This window comes from Anabrus simplex, chromosome 13, assembly GCF_040414725.1.
Source record: "Anabrus simplex isolate iqAnaSimp1 chromosome 13, ASM4041472v1, whole genome shotgun sequence".
Taxonomy (NCBI): Eukaryota; Metazoa; Arthropoda; class Insecta; order Orthoptera; family Tettigoniidae; genus Anabrus; species Anabrus simplex.
This window is the reverse complement of record NC_090277.1, coordinates 89,269,548-89,284,511: the sequence shown is the minus strand read 5'-3', so window position 1 is coordinate 89,284,511 and position 14,964 is coordinate 89,269,548. Positions and strand designations below refer to the sequence as shown.

At 37.6% G+C, this 14,964-nt stretch overlaps 1 protein-coding gene across 1 annotated transcript in view; it reads left to right on the top strand.

Moving 5' to 3' along the window:
- The window catches only part of Taf2 (TATA-box binding protein associated factor 2), a 90,412-nt gene that overhangs the window by 27,766 nt on the left and 47,682 nt on the right, over positions 1 to 14,964 (top strand). Inside the window, exons 8-11 of the mRNA XM_067157592.2 lie at positions 1,287 to 1,538; positions 3,305 to 3,513; positions 8,472 to 8,711; positions 13,758 to 14,010. Coding sequence (XP_067013693.2) covers positions 1,287 to 1,538; positions 3,305 to 3,513; positions 8,472 to 8,711; positions 13,758 to 14,010 — 954 coding nt within the window. The remainder of the gene's footprint in view (positions 1 to 1,286; positions 1,539 to 3,304; positions 3,514 to 8,471; positions 8,712 to 13,757; positions 14,011 to 14,964) is intronic.

The following is a 14,964-nucleotide window of genomic DNA, read 5'->3' as shown; positions in this document are numbered from 1 at the left end:
ACAACTGGACAAGTTGGCTGTGCAGGTAGGGGTGAAGAGCAGTGAGTTTGCATACAGGAGATAGTGGGTTTGAACCACACTGTCAGCAGCCCTGATGGTGGTTTTCCATGGTTTCCCATTTTCACACCAGGCACCTTAATTAAGGCAACGGCCGCTTCCTTCCCATTCCTAGCCCTTTCCTATCCCATTGTCACCATAAGATCTATCTGTGTCGGTGCGACGTAAAATCCAAATGTAATTGTCCTTAATTTATCCAAAGTCAGTGACAATTTTGAGTCACGTGTGTCTAATTTATTCACTTGTTTCATTTTGTCTGAAACCGTCAACTGTCTTTTTATTTCTAGGGTGAATATTATTTATATTTAAATTACTATATTTTCCACTTGTATAAAAAAGATTTATAATGATTTTTCTCTTTGAAACAATTATTGTAGTCATCAGTGGAATATTACAGCTCCTTATTTCTAAGATTAATTAATTTTGTTTCGTTAGGTTAGGTTAGGTCATTAGTATTAGCTGATATGGAAAAGAAACGGCGAACGAGAGCATGAAATTTTAGTGCATTTGAAACTGAAATGCTTATGGACTTAGATGATTTCTTGGAGAAACAGGATTATTTCTACGAGTAGGGAACTCGAGTCTGTCACTTATTAATTGTAACAAAGACGTCACAGTCTCCTCCTCCAACCAAAACCTGTCTTGAAATGAGGAGTCTGTCCAGTTTTCAAATAGATTGCCCCTGTCTCTTTCTCTCCGTTCATCATCTTCAAGATACTGTAGATATACGAGGTGTGGTGCCAAATCCATTTTAACTACAAGATCACGGCACTTTTGATGCACATATTTAACAACTTACACATGAAGTTATGTAGAGTATATAGGCCTTAAAGCCTCGGTTAGCTGCTTAACCGCTCGCTCACGACCGCTAAACTTTTAACTGTGGTAAAACATCAAAAATTTCAAAACCGGGCTTGATGCAACAGAAATGTAACTTAACCATGGTAAGGTATCCATTTTACCATGGTTAAGTGATAACCAAGGTTGATGAACCCAAGCATTGAAGGGAAATGTTGTTTATCGGGAGGTTCTGCAGTTTTCTTCTTCCTTCAGTGAGGCTGCATTTTTCCCCTACTTCATTGCCTACATAGGTTGCTGTAAGTTTACATCCATTTCATGTGACTTGTGTAGAAATCTCTTTCCATCCGTGATGTATGATGTAGCTAGTATTGTATAATCCAGAACTTGAAATATTGCAGAATCCTATACTTGTGCATTCTTGCCCACAGGAGTTACAAGAAGTAGTAAAATACGAAGAAACCTTTGGTGGTATTGTTCTGGATCCCAGTCAACCTCCGAGCCCGCTGCCCTCATCAGCAATGGGGCCCATCCCTGCTCCGCGGCCTCCAGACCAAGGGTTCTACTTCCCTATTCGTAACCTGCACACCATGTCACCTAAATACCTGGAAGTTCTCCGCAAGAAGGCTCATCTAGTCATGAGAATGTTGGAACATCGGATTGGACAGGAATTGCTGCTCCAGGTAGGTTCTCAGTTTTCTGTTTTTAACGAAAAAGTAAACTGTAGCAAAGGAATTGGATAGATTGGCTTATCACAAGAGAACAAAGTTAATAACAGATTCAGAGAACACTTTGGAATTCGAGCCCTGTCCAGCCTCCCAGACGTTGGTGATTATAATAGTGACTATTCTTCAATCTTCAGAGTTCTTCGGTACTTCATATATCCAGTCTTGAATATTCTTAAGGCGCGTTTCCTGCCTACTTCTCGTTGCCCTTCAATTTTACCTTTCTAATAAGTTGTATAATAGCATACTTTTCACCACGTACCACATGCCCTAGATAAGCAATTTTGTGCATGTAATGTTGGTTAGCAGTTCTGTTTTGCAGTTTACTCTCTGTAATGTCTGTTCATTGGTAGCGTATATTTCCAGTTGCTTTCTGTGGTGTTGATCCCAATTGTCCAACGAAAGCCCTGAACGCCAGTAACACGCCAAAGAGATGTGAATACCTTGCTGTCGAAGGGCATCTCCTTAATCTGCTATATCAGGAATGACACAGTTCATTAGCAAATGAGCAATCGCACCAATTGTGCAGAAAATACGGGGAAGGCATCTCCAATGGTATGGCCAAGTTCTACGTGCAGCACCTGGTAGAGTCGCCAACCTCGTCTTTCACTTAGACGTCAATGGTGACCGCCCGCCTGAACGACCGAAGAAGTGCTGGCAAGATATAGTATAAGCGGATATGTGGGACGTTGACTTGAGGCCAAACGATGACTACAACTGTGTAAAATAGCGTCTTAAGGAGGAGAAAGAAGAAGTAGACTAGGAGCATTCTTCTATCAAGCCATACTTCTAGAGATTCCAGTCATTTAATGGTTACTGTTTTAATGCTCAGGCTTTGACCTCATAGAGCAGAGTATACTAAACATAACTGCCAAAGTTTCAAATTTAAGGTGTCGTCATGAAAGCTTAGGGAAACATGAGTAAGTGGAAACAATACCAGACTCAGCTAGGGGCCTCATGGTCGCCAGCCTTCGCTCCCAAGTTAAGAGCCCCTGTGGTACCCTTTCAGAGAATTCATATAATCAGCTAAATCATCATTGTTTAGAAACACTTCATAAGAGTTACCTGCCATGATTCTTACAAACATGTGGGAAGCACATGGCTGCAAGCAAGGAAAACATCACTGGAGCTGTAGCAGAGATAGCAGGAGCAGTTCTTTGCAAAGCCCATCACTCTACCTCCTCCTTCACGTCCTATCTAGAGTTCTTCTTCCATGGGAGATGAAATCTAACGGGCCATTGATGGCTGCTCATCTCTTCATCATGTCCAGTCCACTGGAGTCATTTTCTCCATATCATGCCTACAATATTCTTATCATTGTTGAGGTCCACTAGCTTGCAGTTAGATCAGATGTGCCTCCCCCCATTGACTGTGCCCTGCACACTGGGCCATAGATCTTCCGCAAGTCTTTTCTTTTTGAAGTTCAGGAGTATCTTGAGATCTGGCTTCCATATTCTCCAGATCTTCCATTGGTACTGTACATCCGGTCGAATCACTGTTTTATACAGTTGATTCTTGACCTTTCTTGATAGATTTTTTGACTTGAGAAGTGTGCTGAAGCTGTATTAGCATCAGTTTCCTGCATTGATCTTTTCCTTGGATGACACATCCTCTGTACACGTGGCTCTCAGGTATTTGAATTCATAAACTCTGTTGTATGATCTGTTTCCAGCTCAGCAATAGGTACTCCATCATGAACAGTGTTTTTTTCTTTTGTGTTTTAGGTTTTCAACAAGCAGCTTTCACTGGCCTCCAATGCAGCCCAGCAGAAGATAGGTAGCGGTCTTTGGAGCCACATGCTCATCAGTACAAATGTATTTGCGAAGGCCATTTTCACCGTGACAGGCAAGGACATGTCTGTCTTCATAGACCAGTGGGTACGGACTGGAGGTCATGCTAAATTCAATCTCAGTTTTGTCTTCAATAGGAAAAGGTAAACTTGATATGTTTTACCCGAGATGTAAGTTTTACTGAGTGGAATTAGCCTGTGTGGGAATCAGTGAGATATTGATAATACGCAGTTCAGGTGCAATGTCAGACCTCATCTGACCAGCTTTAAGGTTAGATGTCTCATAAGTTGGTGGAAAAATAGCAGTCATAATTTGCATCATCAACATCGTCGTAATGAATTCCTTCCAGCAAACCAGGTACGATGTTTTAGAACGATGTGCCTCCATTTTTTACGGTGTTGTTCATTTCTCTCTAGAGCATTCCATGTTTCTCCTCTCTTCTCTAATCTGGTCTAGCCACCTTTTCCTGGGCCATCCAATTGGTCGTCTCCTGGAACAATCTTCTCATACTGCCTTGGAATTTGAGTCGGCTGCATCCGCTTAATGTGTCCTAGCCACTTGAAATGGTGAATCTTGCCCAAAGTATATTTTTACTTTACATTGGGAACAAATATTTAATTGCTGTTTATTTTCTGGTTCGACGTCCATGATACAGCTGCTCTGATTTGGGAAACACCAAATAGGAAAATTTATGGTAGAATAATAATAATAATAATAATAATAATAATAATAATAATGTACCGTTTTCATCGTCCTGATATCGGAGTAATGGTCGTCATACGAAATTATAAGTTTGCCATGCACGGTAATGAAATCGCGAAGATTACGTAATTGGGCCATACGTCAGAAAAGAATGCATATATTAAGCAAAATAGGCCGTGATTTCGAAGTGTATACATTTTACGAACGTATATATTCAAGAAGGCCATGCACGTGACGGCAAAGATATTTATTTGATGAATTAAAGATGCCTAGATCACGGACTGAGACGGAAAGTTATCAAGGATCCATGCGGCCGTGATAAAATAATAGAAGGTTTTAAAAATTGTTAAAAACAAGAAGAAAGTAGCTGAACAATAAAATAAATAAAAAATCCGTTACGAAAATCGAAGTAAATTTATCCACGAGAAGTAAAGCCAATCTTCGTCTAAATAAGAGGAAGATATTGTAGTAGTTACCGGCTGGAGAACCTGCGAAGCGAGAGAATATTTGGAAAACAAATATATACGAAGGAATATCGTGAAGAGCGATTTAGAAAATACCCGAACAGTAGTCGGAGTATATACATACTCAAGACCGTACGAGCAACCAAGTTGAATATTACGCAGTATAGGTTGATTAGCTGAACAAAAGAAAATTTTTACGGTGATAACTTGAAATATTTTAACTGTTAAATTGCTACTAAGAATTAACCTTGAATACTGTCCTAAAAACCTGATCGTAGATACAAACTTGATATTTATTCCTGAGAGTATGGATATGAAATTAACTCCCGATTTGGAAATGTTTCTTTCTTTTATGATTGACTGCAACAACATGATGAGAGGCTAAATCGGAGATGGAGCCGGCTCTCTGACGGAAGCCGCCCAGCTGCTTCTACTAACCCGAGTCCCAAACTACAACCAGATGGTGACGTAGCAAAGGATGGAGCCGTACAAAGCAATCCTAAGATGACAACATCGAAGCCAGAGCCAGTCATCTAACGTCAGTGATCGCAAGATAAGTTCCAAAGAGTTATTGTATTTTCTTGAAATTAGTATGCAGTAAATTTAGTAGTGGTAGTTAAAGTGAATATTTGGTACGTTGTTTTTACATAGTTCTTCGTGATAAAATCACAGTCGTTACCATCTTCGCAATGAGATTGTCCATGTTGAATTATTATTATTAATAGGGGAATAGGTACTTCTTCCAGATTTCACAATCTATGCCATAATATAGGAATACTTAAAACTAAGCAAGGAGAGATGTGGAATGTAATTTCTAACCATTATGGGACAAAAACATCATATTTAAAGTGACGTAACCCTAATTTTATATTCTTGAAGAAGATAGTTGATTTACGAATAACCTATATGTGTTTGCTGATACGACGCAATGAAATGTGAGTACATGTTAACTTATTTGATTTATATATGCATTTCATTTTTAGGCTAGCGTGTTTACGCGTATAATATATGAATTCTAACCCAAAAGAGTACCATTGTAGTAAAGTAATGTGATGTTGAAATGATTTGCCGTCATGTTGGTGATGATTAATGTTTACATAGAGGAGTTATGATTTGAGTGGCATGTCAATGTGGAATTGTGAATAATTATTCGCCGTGATATGTTTAGGGGATTGAATTATGATACATTACGGTAATTAATATTGGTAGTTGGAAAGATAGATATATTTATGGATAGTTTTGGCGGTAAATACGACGTATTATGGGCCGATGGTGATGATTGCCATTTGCGGCAAAATAATAAAATGGTAATGAGAGGTATATTGGGTTAGTGGTACACGAGTACATTGAAATACATCGCATATTTCGTATATTTGGGTAGCCATACACTGTCTTCGAAGGAAATATCCAAGTAGGAAATAAATGAAGGGAAACTTGTTGTCATCATAGATAGTATATATCAACGTTGTACTAAATATTATTGGATGTTTGTTGTCAAGAATGAATTTAATTCATAGAACAATCCCATAATTTAAAATCTCTACCGCAACTAAATAAAATAGGTTACCAAATGCATTCCTACGGAATTGTTGATACCTGATTAATTATTGCTAAACCATAAAACATGTTAGGTACAATTTCTATTTGAACTACGATTATAATTAGACTTTGAACGATACCTACATTTATTTAAGGTGTTATTTGAATATTTTAGTCAAATGATATGGTCGAGGAGACCAATATTTTTCATTTTAAGAACAATATATATTTGAAATAGCCATTTTTGGGCCGAAATATTTGGAACTTACTTGTGATTGCTAACGTTATAACACCGAATTAAGTGAATTGTGACAGAATGTTGAAGTGATAATGATGAAAATAAGCATTTTTTTTTTAAAGAAACAAGAACTAATGAACTCAAACTATACAATTATGTTATGAAGTTTAATTAAGATTAGGGACTTAGATTTATTTTCAACCTAAAAATTTCTTTATTAGAGAAGAAGAAGAAGATAATTGATGATGATAATTAATAGTAGATTTTCTTTTGTGATTCCGGAATCAAGAAATAAAATATAGATTTTTTTAAATTTAGATGTTATTATTTTAGGAGATAGACTAATATTATTAGGATTTAAGTAATTTTGAATTAATCCATTAAAAAAAAAAATATTTTATTTATTTTCTTCACTTATATTCGGATGATTGGACTTGAAAAACCTAATATTGATTCAGGATGATGAATGGTATCGATAATAATTTATTGAAGTGGAAATGTGGTGCCTCAGTTGACCTCACGTTAAAATAGTATGGTTCGTAGAAGCAATTTAATTATCCCTGAGAGGTGTCGCATGGCAATGCAAGGATTACCATATAAAATATTCTGATAGGAAAATTGAAGGTTACGACATCGCTAAAATTCTATGATGCGATAACTGTTTATACGATGAGGATTTAAACCGAACTTAGCCAACGACACTTAGCATCAATTTTATTATGCATTCATCCGTTTAATGGTCTGTTAGAGTGATGGATGATTGAGGGGAAGATAGCCGGAGCAATTGTTAGGTCACCCAATGGGACGCACATATTAGAAACGGTCGCCCAATATGGTGCAAGGATGAAACCACCCCTCAGGATGGTGCAATAATAATAATAATAATAATAATAATAATAATAATAATAATAATAATAATAATAATAACAACAATTCGCTGTATTCTGTTGTGACGTTTCTCCATTTTCTATAGTTCCTCATCGTTTGGTCATGAATGCATGTACTGTAAATACAAACATAATATTATTAATAATCTCAAACATTTTTGCAGGTCCATATCTGTGGTGAGGCTCTGTACTCAGCTTCCACGTAAGCCTATACACTAAGGGTACAACATTACTCTTTCTCCCCTGTTAATACTGAAGATAGTAATTTATAGTTATTTTCTAACTATTGGGTTTGATTCAGTGTTGCTAACCATACAGTTCAGGAACCCTACTTGCTATACAATGTTTTTCAGTTACTGTTAATCCTGCAGGTTGGCACTGTAGTCATGGTTTGTGAGATTATACATACTGCCACTGCTATATTGTGAAAACCACTAGTGTTACATTTGCAGGTATAAGTAAAGCATATTTTCTTTTTCTGTAGGATTGTGAATCTGTTTGCGTAATAAATACTAGGTAAGTAGAATTGTGGCCTCTCCGAATAATGCATTTAGTAACATAGTAGGTGTTAAGTGATGAACGCAGTATTTTATTAATCCAGTCTTATGTCGTTCAATTCTTATGTATATAATTCAGTTAGGATGTATAAGAAGGACAAAATTCTGCAAGAACTACTCCGAAAAGGAAAGCAACGTTATCTCCTCTATAAAGATCAATTAAGTTGAAATGAAAGGAAATATTGTTATCAGCCTAACATAATCTAATCTAACCTTGTCTTGTCTTGACTGTGGTACTGTTTTCACTTTGTGTATTCTTATTGACTTATGGCATATATGTATGTGATATATTTGCCTGTGTATATTACTACAATATGGTTTCACTTCAGTTCGACAAGTAACAGCAAATTTCAAGAAGAGAGCTGAATCATTTACACCAGGCAAACACCGAAGAATGCGGTTATAGTAATGAGTATATCAAATTAAATTGAGTGACCGTGTTTATTTTCTTAATTCCTCACTTGAGCTGGAAAATCAACTTAATTATGAATATCTTGATTGATCATTTACTGAACTTGGGTAAGGGAACCTCCATTATTGATACCTATATTGAGGTTATTTTGTTGATGGTAATGTCTCATGATTTCAATATGCAGCTCGTCAAGTTGGTAGCAATGATGAGCCATTAAAAAAAGAGAATAGGTACCGATACTTGCTTTGTAGTGTATAGTCTTATTACATGCCACGTACTGCAATGTGGGTTTCTGTTCACAGGAACACAGTGGAATTGGAAATCCGGCAAGATGCAACGCAACAGCGTGGCATCAGGAAGTACGTGGGCCCCCTGTTGGTCACAATCCAGGAGTTGGATGGAACATTTCGGCACACCCTCCAGGTGGAGGGAACCGTGGCCAAGTCGGACATCACGTGCCACTCCAAGAGTCGGCGGAACAAGAAGAAGAAGATTCCTCTTTGTACTGGAGAGGAGGTGGACATGGACCTCAGTGCTATGGAGTGAGTTCTGTGCATTCCTTGTTGCTTTTATTCTCTGTGCTCATAGCTGGTGGTCACTGTTGTTGACAAGGGCAGTCTATAGAGAGGTGGAGACACCGATTTTGTTGAGCTTTTGCTAAGTTTATCTACATGGGTACAAAATCAGTCTCGCTGTAGTCATATCACTTAAACTAAATATATATATATATATATATATATATTGATTGCTTGCTTGCTTGCTTGCTTGCTTGCTTGCTTGATTGATTGATTGATTGATTGATTGATTTCTTTCTTTCTTTCTTTCTTTCTTTCTTTCTTTCTTTCTTTCTTTCTTTCTTTCTTTCATGAACATCTGTTGCTAAAGATGGTCCAATGGACTCAAACATGTCCTACATGAATAATTTTGAAGAGTGTATTATTTTGTCACTGTAACATATTAACACATTGGCTGCCATAGCGATACATTGTACCGCTGTATAAGTTTCTTGTGAGGCCGCATAGGTACACAGTATTGCTGACAGGTGGTGTTATATGGCTTTTTCTGCTGGGCTGGCAGACTGCTGAGCTGTTGACTTCTCTATGCTAGTGTACTGCTATGACCTCACAGCAAATCCTGATGTGCTTGGTTTCCCAGTTATAGCTTATATTTTTAATATATTTCAAATTCAGTTTGGTAAAGTATTTTTTTGTCTTGCAAAACTTACCAGAATTCTCAGACTGAAGGACTAGTCATTATTTTCCAAGTTTGTGGAGAAAACGGCTTAATTTTAGATAACTAAACTCTCCGATAATCAGTATAATCATAAAAATATCTGGCAAGTATTTCACACACATCTTATTATTATTATTTTTTTAAATGTTTTTTTTGTTTGTTTTGTTTTTGCTATTTGCTTTACGTCGCACCGACACAGATAGGTCTTATGGCGACGATATGATATGAAAGGCCTAGGAATGGGAAGGAAGTGGCCGTGGCCTACACACATGTTATTGTAGAAGTATGAGTGCCTTGGGATTGTAGTGTTAAGCACTAGTAAACAAATCATGGCATTGTCTGTTGGCTGCAATGGAAACTATCAAACAATGTAAGCTTCTAGTACTGCTAGATTATACCACTCTAGCCAGCTAGCCAAAACCATGCAGTGAAATTTTCTGTGGTGGTACCTCGGGGTGCTAGGAATTTTTATTGTATTTGATATGTAAAAACCTCATTAAGACGTTTCTGCAGGGGACAGGGAAAAAGAACGTGTTAAGTGAGAAAACGTACATGAATACACAAATAAAAACTATCCAACAGAAATGTGCAAACACTAGATATGATTTTTCTGACATGAGAGCATTTTACATCGTGTATCCGTGGGTACAGTGAAAACTCTATGAGAAAAAAGTATTAAAAGGTGTGGAAAACATGAGAGAATAAATATGAAAACTTATTTTGCTGGGGCTTATACAATAACAGTAGTGTACTGGAAAGTGTTAAAAATACCAAACAGCAAATATGAAAACATTTGAACAAAGCCCATAAAAATATCAAAGTATTCTAAAACATATGTTAGTAGAAGCCTTTTATTTTGGACCATTGGGTTATTAAACATCATTTTTCTGGTCACACACTTAGACAGTGAATTGGAGGTTATACACAGTCATGTGCGACTGCAACAGAATGACTTTGGCCACCATTTTGAATCAAACAAAACTTCGACCGACCAAGACCAACTCGAGTGAGCGAGTCGAAACTGGAAGGTGCAAGTTTCAACATTCACATCGACTTGCTGACAGACTTTAATTTTGTCTTCGTTAGTAAGAAATTTCACGACTTTTTCTGTATCCATACTTAGGGTATCACAAGAAAAATATGCACCATGCTGGTCAACTTCACACGATTATGTTTCAGATGTAGGCTATATGCATCAAATATTCACCTTCCTTCACTGTGCAGCTAAACACAAAATACATTTTTAACTTCTGAACAGAATGCATAATACAAGCACAAACAGGCTCATTGTGTTATTTCGCAGTCTGACTACTAATCGGCAAGCAAAACTGAGCATTTCTGAGGCTAACGGCTTGCTCCCCAAAATTGCAACTTATCCTGTGAAGTTCAAGAATTCAACGCCTATTCCCATTATCACGCAACTGTAGCGAGGGATCTTACTGAGTTGGAAATCACGTTCCTTCCACAAGGGAGACAAATAATATTTTCAGGGCTAGGAAAAACGTGATCGTACTAAGCGATAATAGCAAAAATTTGTGATGCGATAAGTAAGGTATTATTTTTATATAGATTTAATGCGATGAGAATTGGGATTTAGAATTTACAACATGCTCAGTGGAAAAAGGTGTTAATAAGGAATGCACTAACGAGGTTTCACTTAAATAAGATTTACCGTATTTAAAAAAAAATGCCAACTTTGATGCAAAAAAATGTGCCACCACTGAATAATCCCGCACCCTAAATTTAGGAGAGGCTGATTTTGAAAAAATAATGCCAACCTTGACGCAAATAAAACCCGCACCCCAATTTCGTGCCCCAAATTGTTTAAAAAAATGTGCGGGTGTTATTCGCGTAAATACGGTATATGAACGACTGCTCTAACAGTTGTGGTTTGCCGGGCTGAGTGGCTCAGACGGTTGAGGCGCTGGGCTTCTATCCCCAACGTGGCAGGTTCGATCCTGGCACAATCCGGTGGTATTTGAAGGTGCTCAAATATGTCAGCCTCGTGTCAGTAGATTTACTGGCACATAAAAGAACTGCTGCTGGACTAAATTCCGGCCTCTCGGCTTCTCCAAAAACCATAAAAGGGTAGTTAGTGGGACATAAAGCAAATAACATTATTATTATTTATTAACAATTGTGTTTGTAGCTTGAAAATCGCTTGACCATTGTTGTATTGCTTAAATGATATTAATGTTAATCATCGGGTGGCTTATTATGTGCTATTGTATTCCGAATAGGAATAAATGTTGCTATTGTAGCTCAATGTAAATTGTTTCTTAAGATAACAGTATTAGAATGTATTATTAGACCATGTGTGTACGTGTAACATTCCACCCTGGTTATACCATTTGGGCTCGTCACTTGGATTGGCATGCCTTTCCAAGACATACTTAGCAGTTCAAAATTTAGAAGGGAAAAAACCTTTGTTTATCCACCTATTCAGTTACTATACATTTCAATGTACGAGTGGCAGAATGTCTAACAATTTTTTGGAGTTAGCAAAACAAACGATTGGTAACTTGATAAAGGAGGAATTTATTTATTTATTTATTTATTTATTTATTTATTTATTTATTTATTTATTTATTTAGCATATGGCTTTGCAGGTACATTACATACATACGTGATTTTTGAAACCAAACTATACAATATTAAAGGAGAAATGATTCTCCATTATAAAAAATTTGTCCTTCCCATCGAGGTTCATTGACAATTAGGGCTCCAATATAATGGTCCGTTATTGGACATGTCTCATTTCCAAAAATAGATGCCTGCCTGGCCATCAAATGATGTAGATGTTGATTCCCATAGGGAACCTGAAATAGCTCTCATAGTGCATTGGCACTGCTGGTGGCTTCAAATAGCCTATGCAGTGGCCTCCACGGTATGCACTAGCCTTGCGTCTTGGGTGGTGTGCTAAGTCCCAACTGACGAGCCTAACTTAGCACACGAGGGCGAAACGCAGGCAACCAAGAATGAGTTAGCTGGAAAATTTATAATGTCCAATAACGGACCATTATATTGGTATTATAAATTTACTCATTCGGGACAGATATTTCAGGTTCCCTATGGGAATCAACATCTACATCAATTAGGGCTCCAGCGACTACAACTGCCGAGCTTAGATGACACGACAGGGGCAAAACGCTACACTCACACGGTCTGTTATTTTTTTTCTGTGGCCATTAAGGCCTTATTGGCAAGATGTTTCCTATTCACATGTTTGCGAGTTGCAGAACAGACAGGAAGTTCATTAGAAAAATCAAAGTTTGTGGGAGGGGTCTGGCCTCGCGTGCCAGCCTCTTACCCAGCCAGGCCAGGGATTTTTACCTGGATCTCAGGGGCTGGTTTGAGGTCCACTCAGCCTACATGATTACAATTCAGGAGCCATCTGACGGTGAGATGACAGCCCCAGTCTAGAAAGCCAAGAATAACAGCGGAGAGGATTCGTCGTGCCGACCACATGACATCTCATAATCTGCAGACCTTCGGGCTGAGCAGCGGTCGCTTGGTAGGCCAAAGCATTTTGGGTCTGTTGCGCCATGTGGTTTGGTTTGATTTGGTGGAAGGGAGGGGAAGAATAATACAGAAAAAATCTAGTGCAGCCAAAGAAAGATAAAGGCAGAGCCAGCGTAAAGATGTAGATATGGTTTCCAATTTTCACACCTGGCAAACGTTGGGGCTGTACCTTAATTAAGGCCACAGCCTCTTCTTTCATTTTATACTGCAAAAAAACAAAGATTATCATGTCTGTTGTCCAGCTCCATGGCTAAACTGCTAGCATGGCAGCCTTTGGTCCAGGGTTCCTGGATTTGGCTTGGGAATTAGGTATTTGAACCTTCTTCAAAATTTGAATAATTCTGAGGTAGGACCCTATGCACACAGATGTTCACATCACCTATAGTGTGACAACTGGAAAGACTTGCACCAGGACCCTACGAAGGCCAGGCACCATTATTATTATTATTATTATTATTATTATTATTATTATTATTATTATTATTATTATTATTATTATTATTATTATTATTATTATTATTATTATTATTATTATTATTATTATTATTATTATTATTATTATTATTATTATTATTATTATTATTATTATTATTATTATTATTATTATTATTATTATTATTATTATTATTATTATTATTATTATTATTATTATTATTATTATTATTATTATTATTATTATTATTATTATTATTATTATTATTATTATTATTATTATTATTATTATTATTATTATTATTATTATCATATTTATTTATTTGGGGTGTGAGAGCATCAATCTAAATGAATATCTTGTTAGCCATTAATGAGAGACCTTGATGTGTTCCACTTTGAAGCGCTGACTCACCTGTCCTGTGGCTGAGGTTAGATCCAGACATGACTCTGCTTCGCTCAGTCTTCATCGAGCAGCCCGACTACCAGTGGCAGTACCAGCTGCGTCATGAGCGCGATGTTACTGCACAGCTGGAAGCCATTGCAGCTCTGGAGCGCTATCCTACTCCCGCCACGAGACTCGCCCTCACGGACACCATTGAAAATGAGCAAGCGTTCTACAAGGTTCGCTGTCGAGCGGCTCATTGCCTAACTAGGGTAAGTTCAACTCTTTTCATCTCTCTCTTCAGTCCATATATTCTACACCAAATTTGTAAAGTTCCATTTGGTTTTTAACATGAGTTTTGGACAGTATTTTAACCCATTCACTGCCAAACCCGTATATATACGTTACTGAACGCCGTGCCTCATCCGCCAAACCCGTATATGTAGGTTTTGGTGCAGTGTGTACTTCACCGATCTCACAAATGAACGTGATATAGTGTCATGCTTTGAGATTCCGTGGAAATGCTCAAAGAAGTTCTGTACTGCAGATATACCACTCCATTTCGCATGTTTTGAAAGCGGTCTGGTGTTATTTCAGCTTTGTTGGAGTGGAACATCTTTCCCGCTAACGTGTAGCCATCATGGCATCTTGAAGTATACATTCATCTCTTGTTGACGAAGAAATTGACTGTTTCCTTATAAATAATGATTCTGGAGAGCTATACTTTGATAATGAAGGTGGAGAATATCTAAGTGGCGATATTGAAATACAAGAAAGTGCGAGACAAAGTAGTAATGATGAGTCTCATGCGGAATTGTCACCCCTTCCTCAGATTATTTTTTCCCCAAATGTAAATGATTTTGATATTACCAGTTCTTGGATCAAGAATTTTATATTATATTTCAGTAATAGTATCACCGAGTGGAGTAGCCGTGTGTATTAACATGCTACGGCTGTGGAGCCAAGCTCTGCACTCGGCAGGCGAGTGGGTTCGAACCTCACCGTCAGCTGTCCTGAGAATTTCTTTTCTTTCCTTTGTGGTTTCCCATTTGCACTCCCAAGCAAATGCCGGGACAGTTCATATTCATAAGCCACAGCCAATTCCACTTCTGTACCCAGTTTCATTCACCTTCATTCATTTCATATTCATTATCTTCTCAACTGAGGTTTGTGTCAGGAAGGGCATCAGGTCAAAAAATATGGTGTAAAATATAATCTAACTTCAT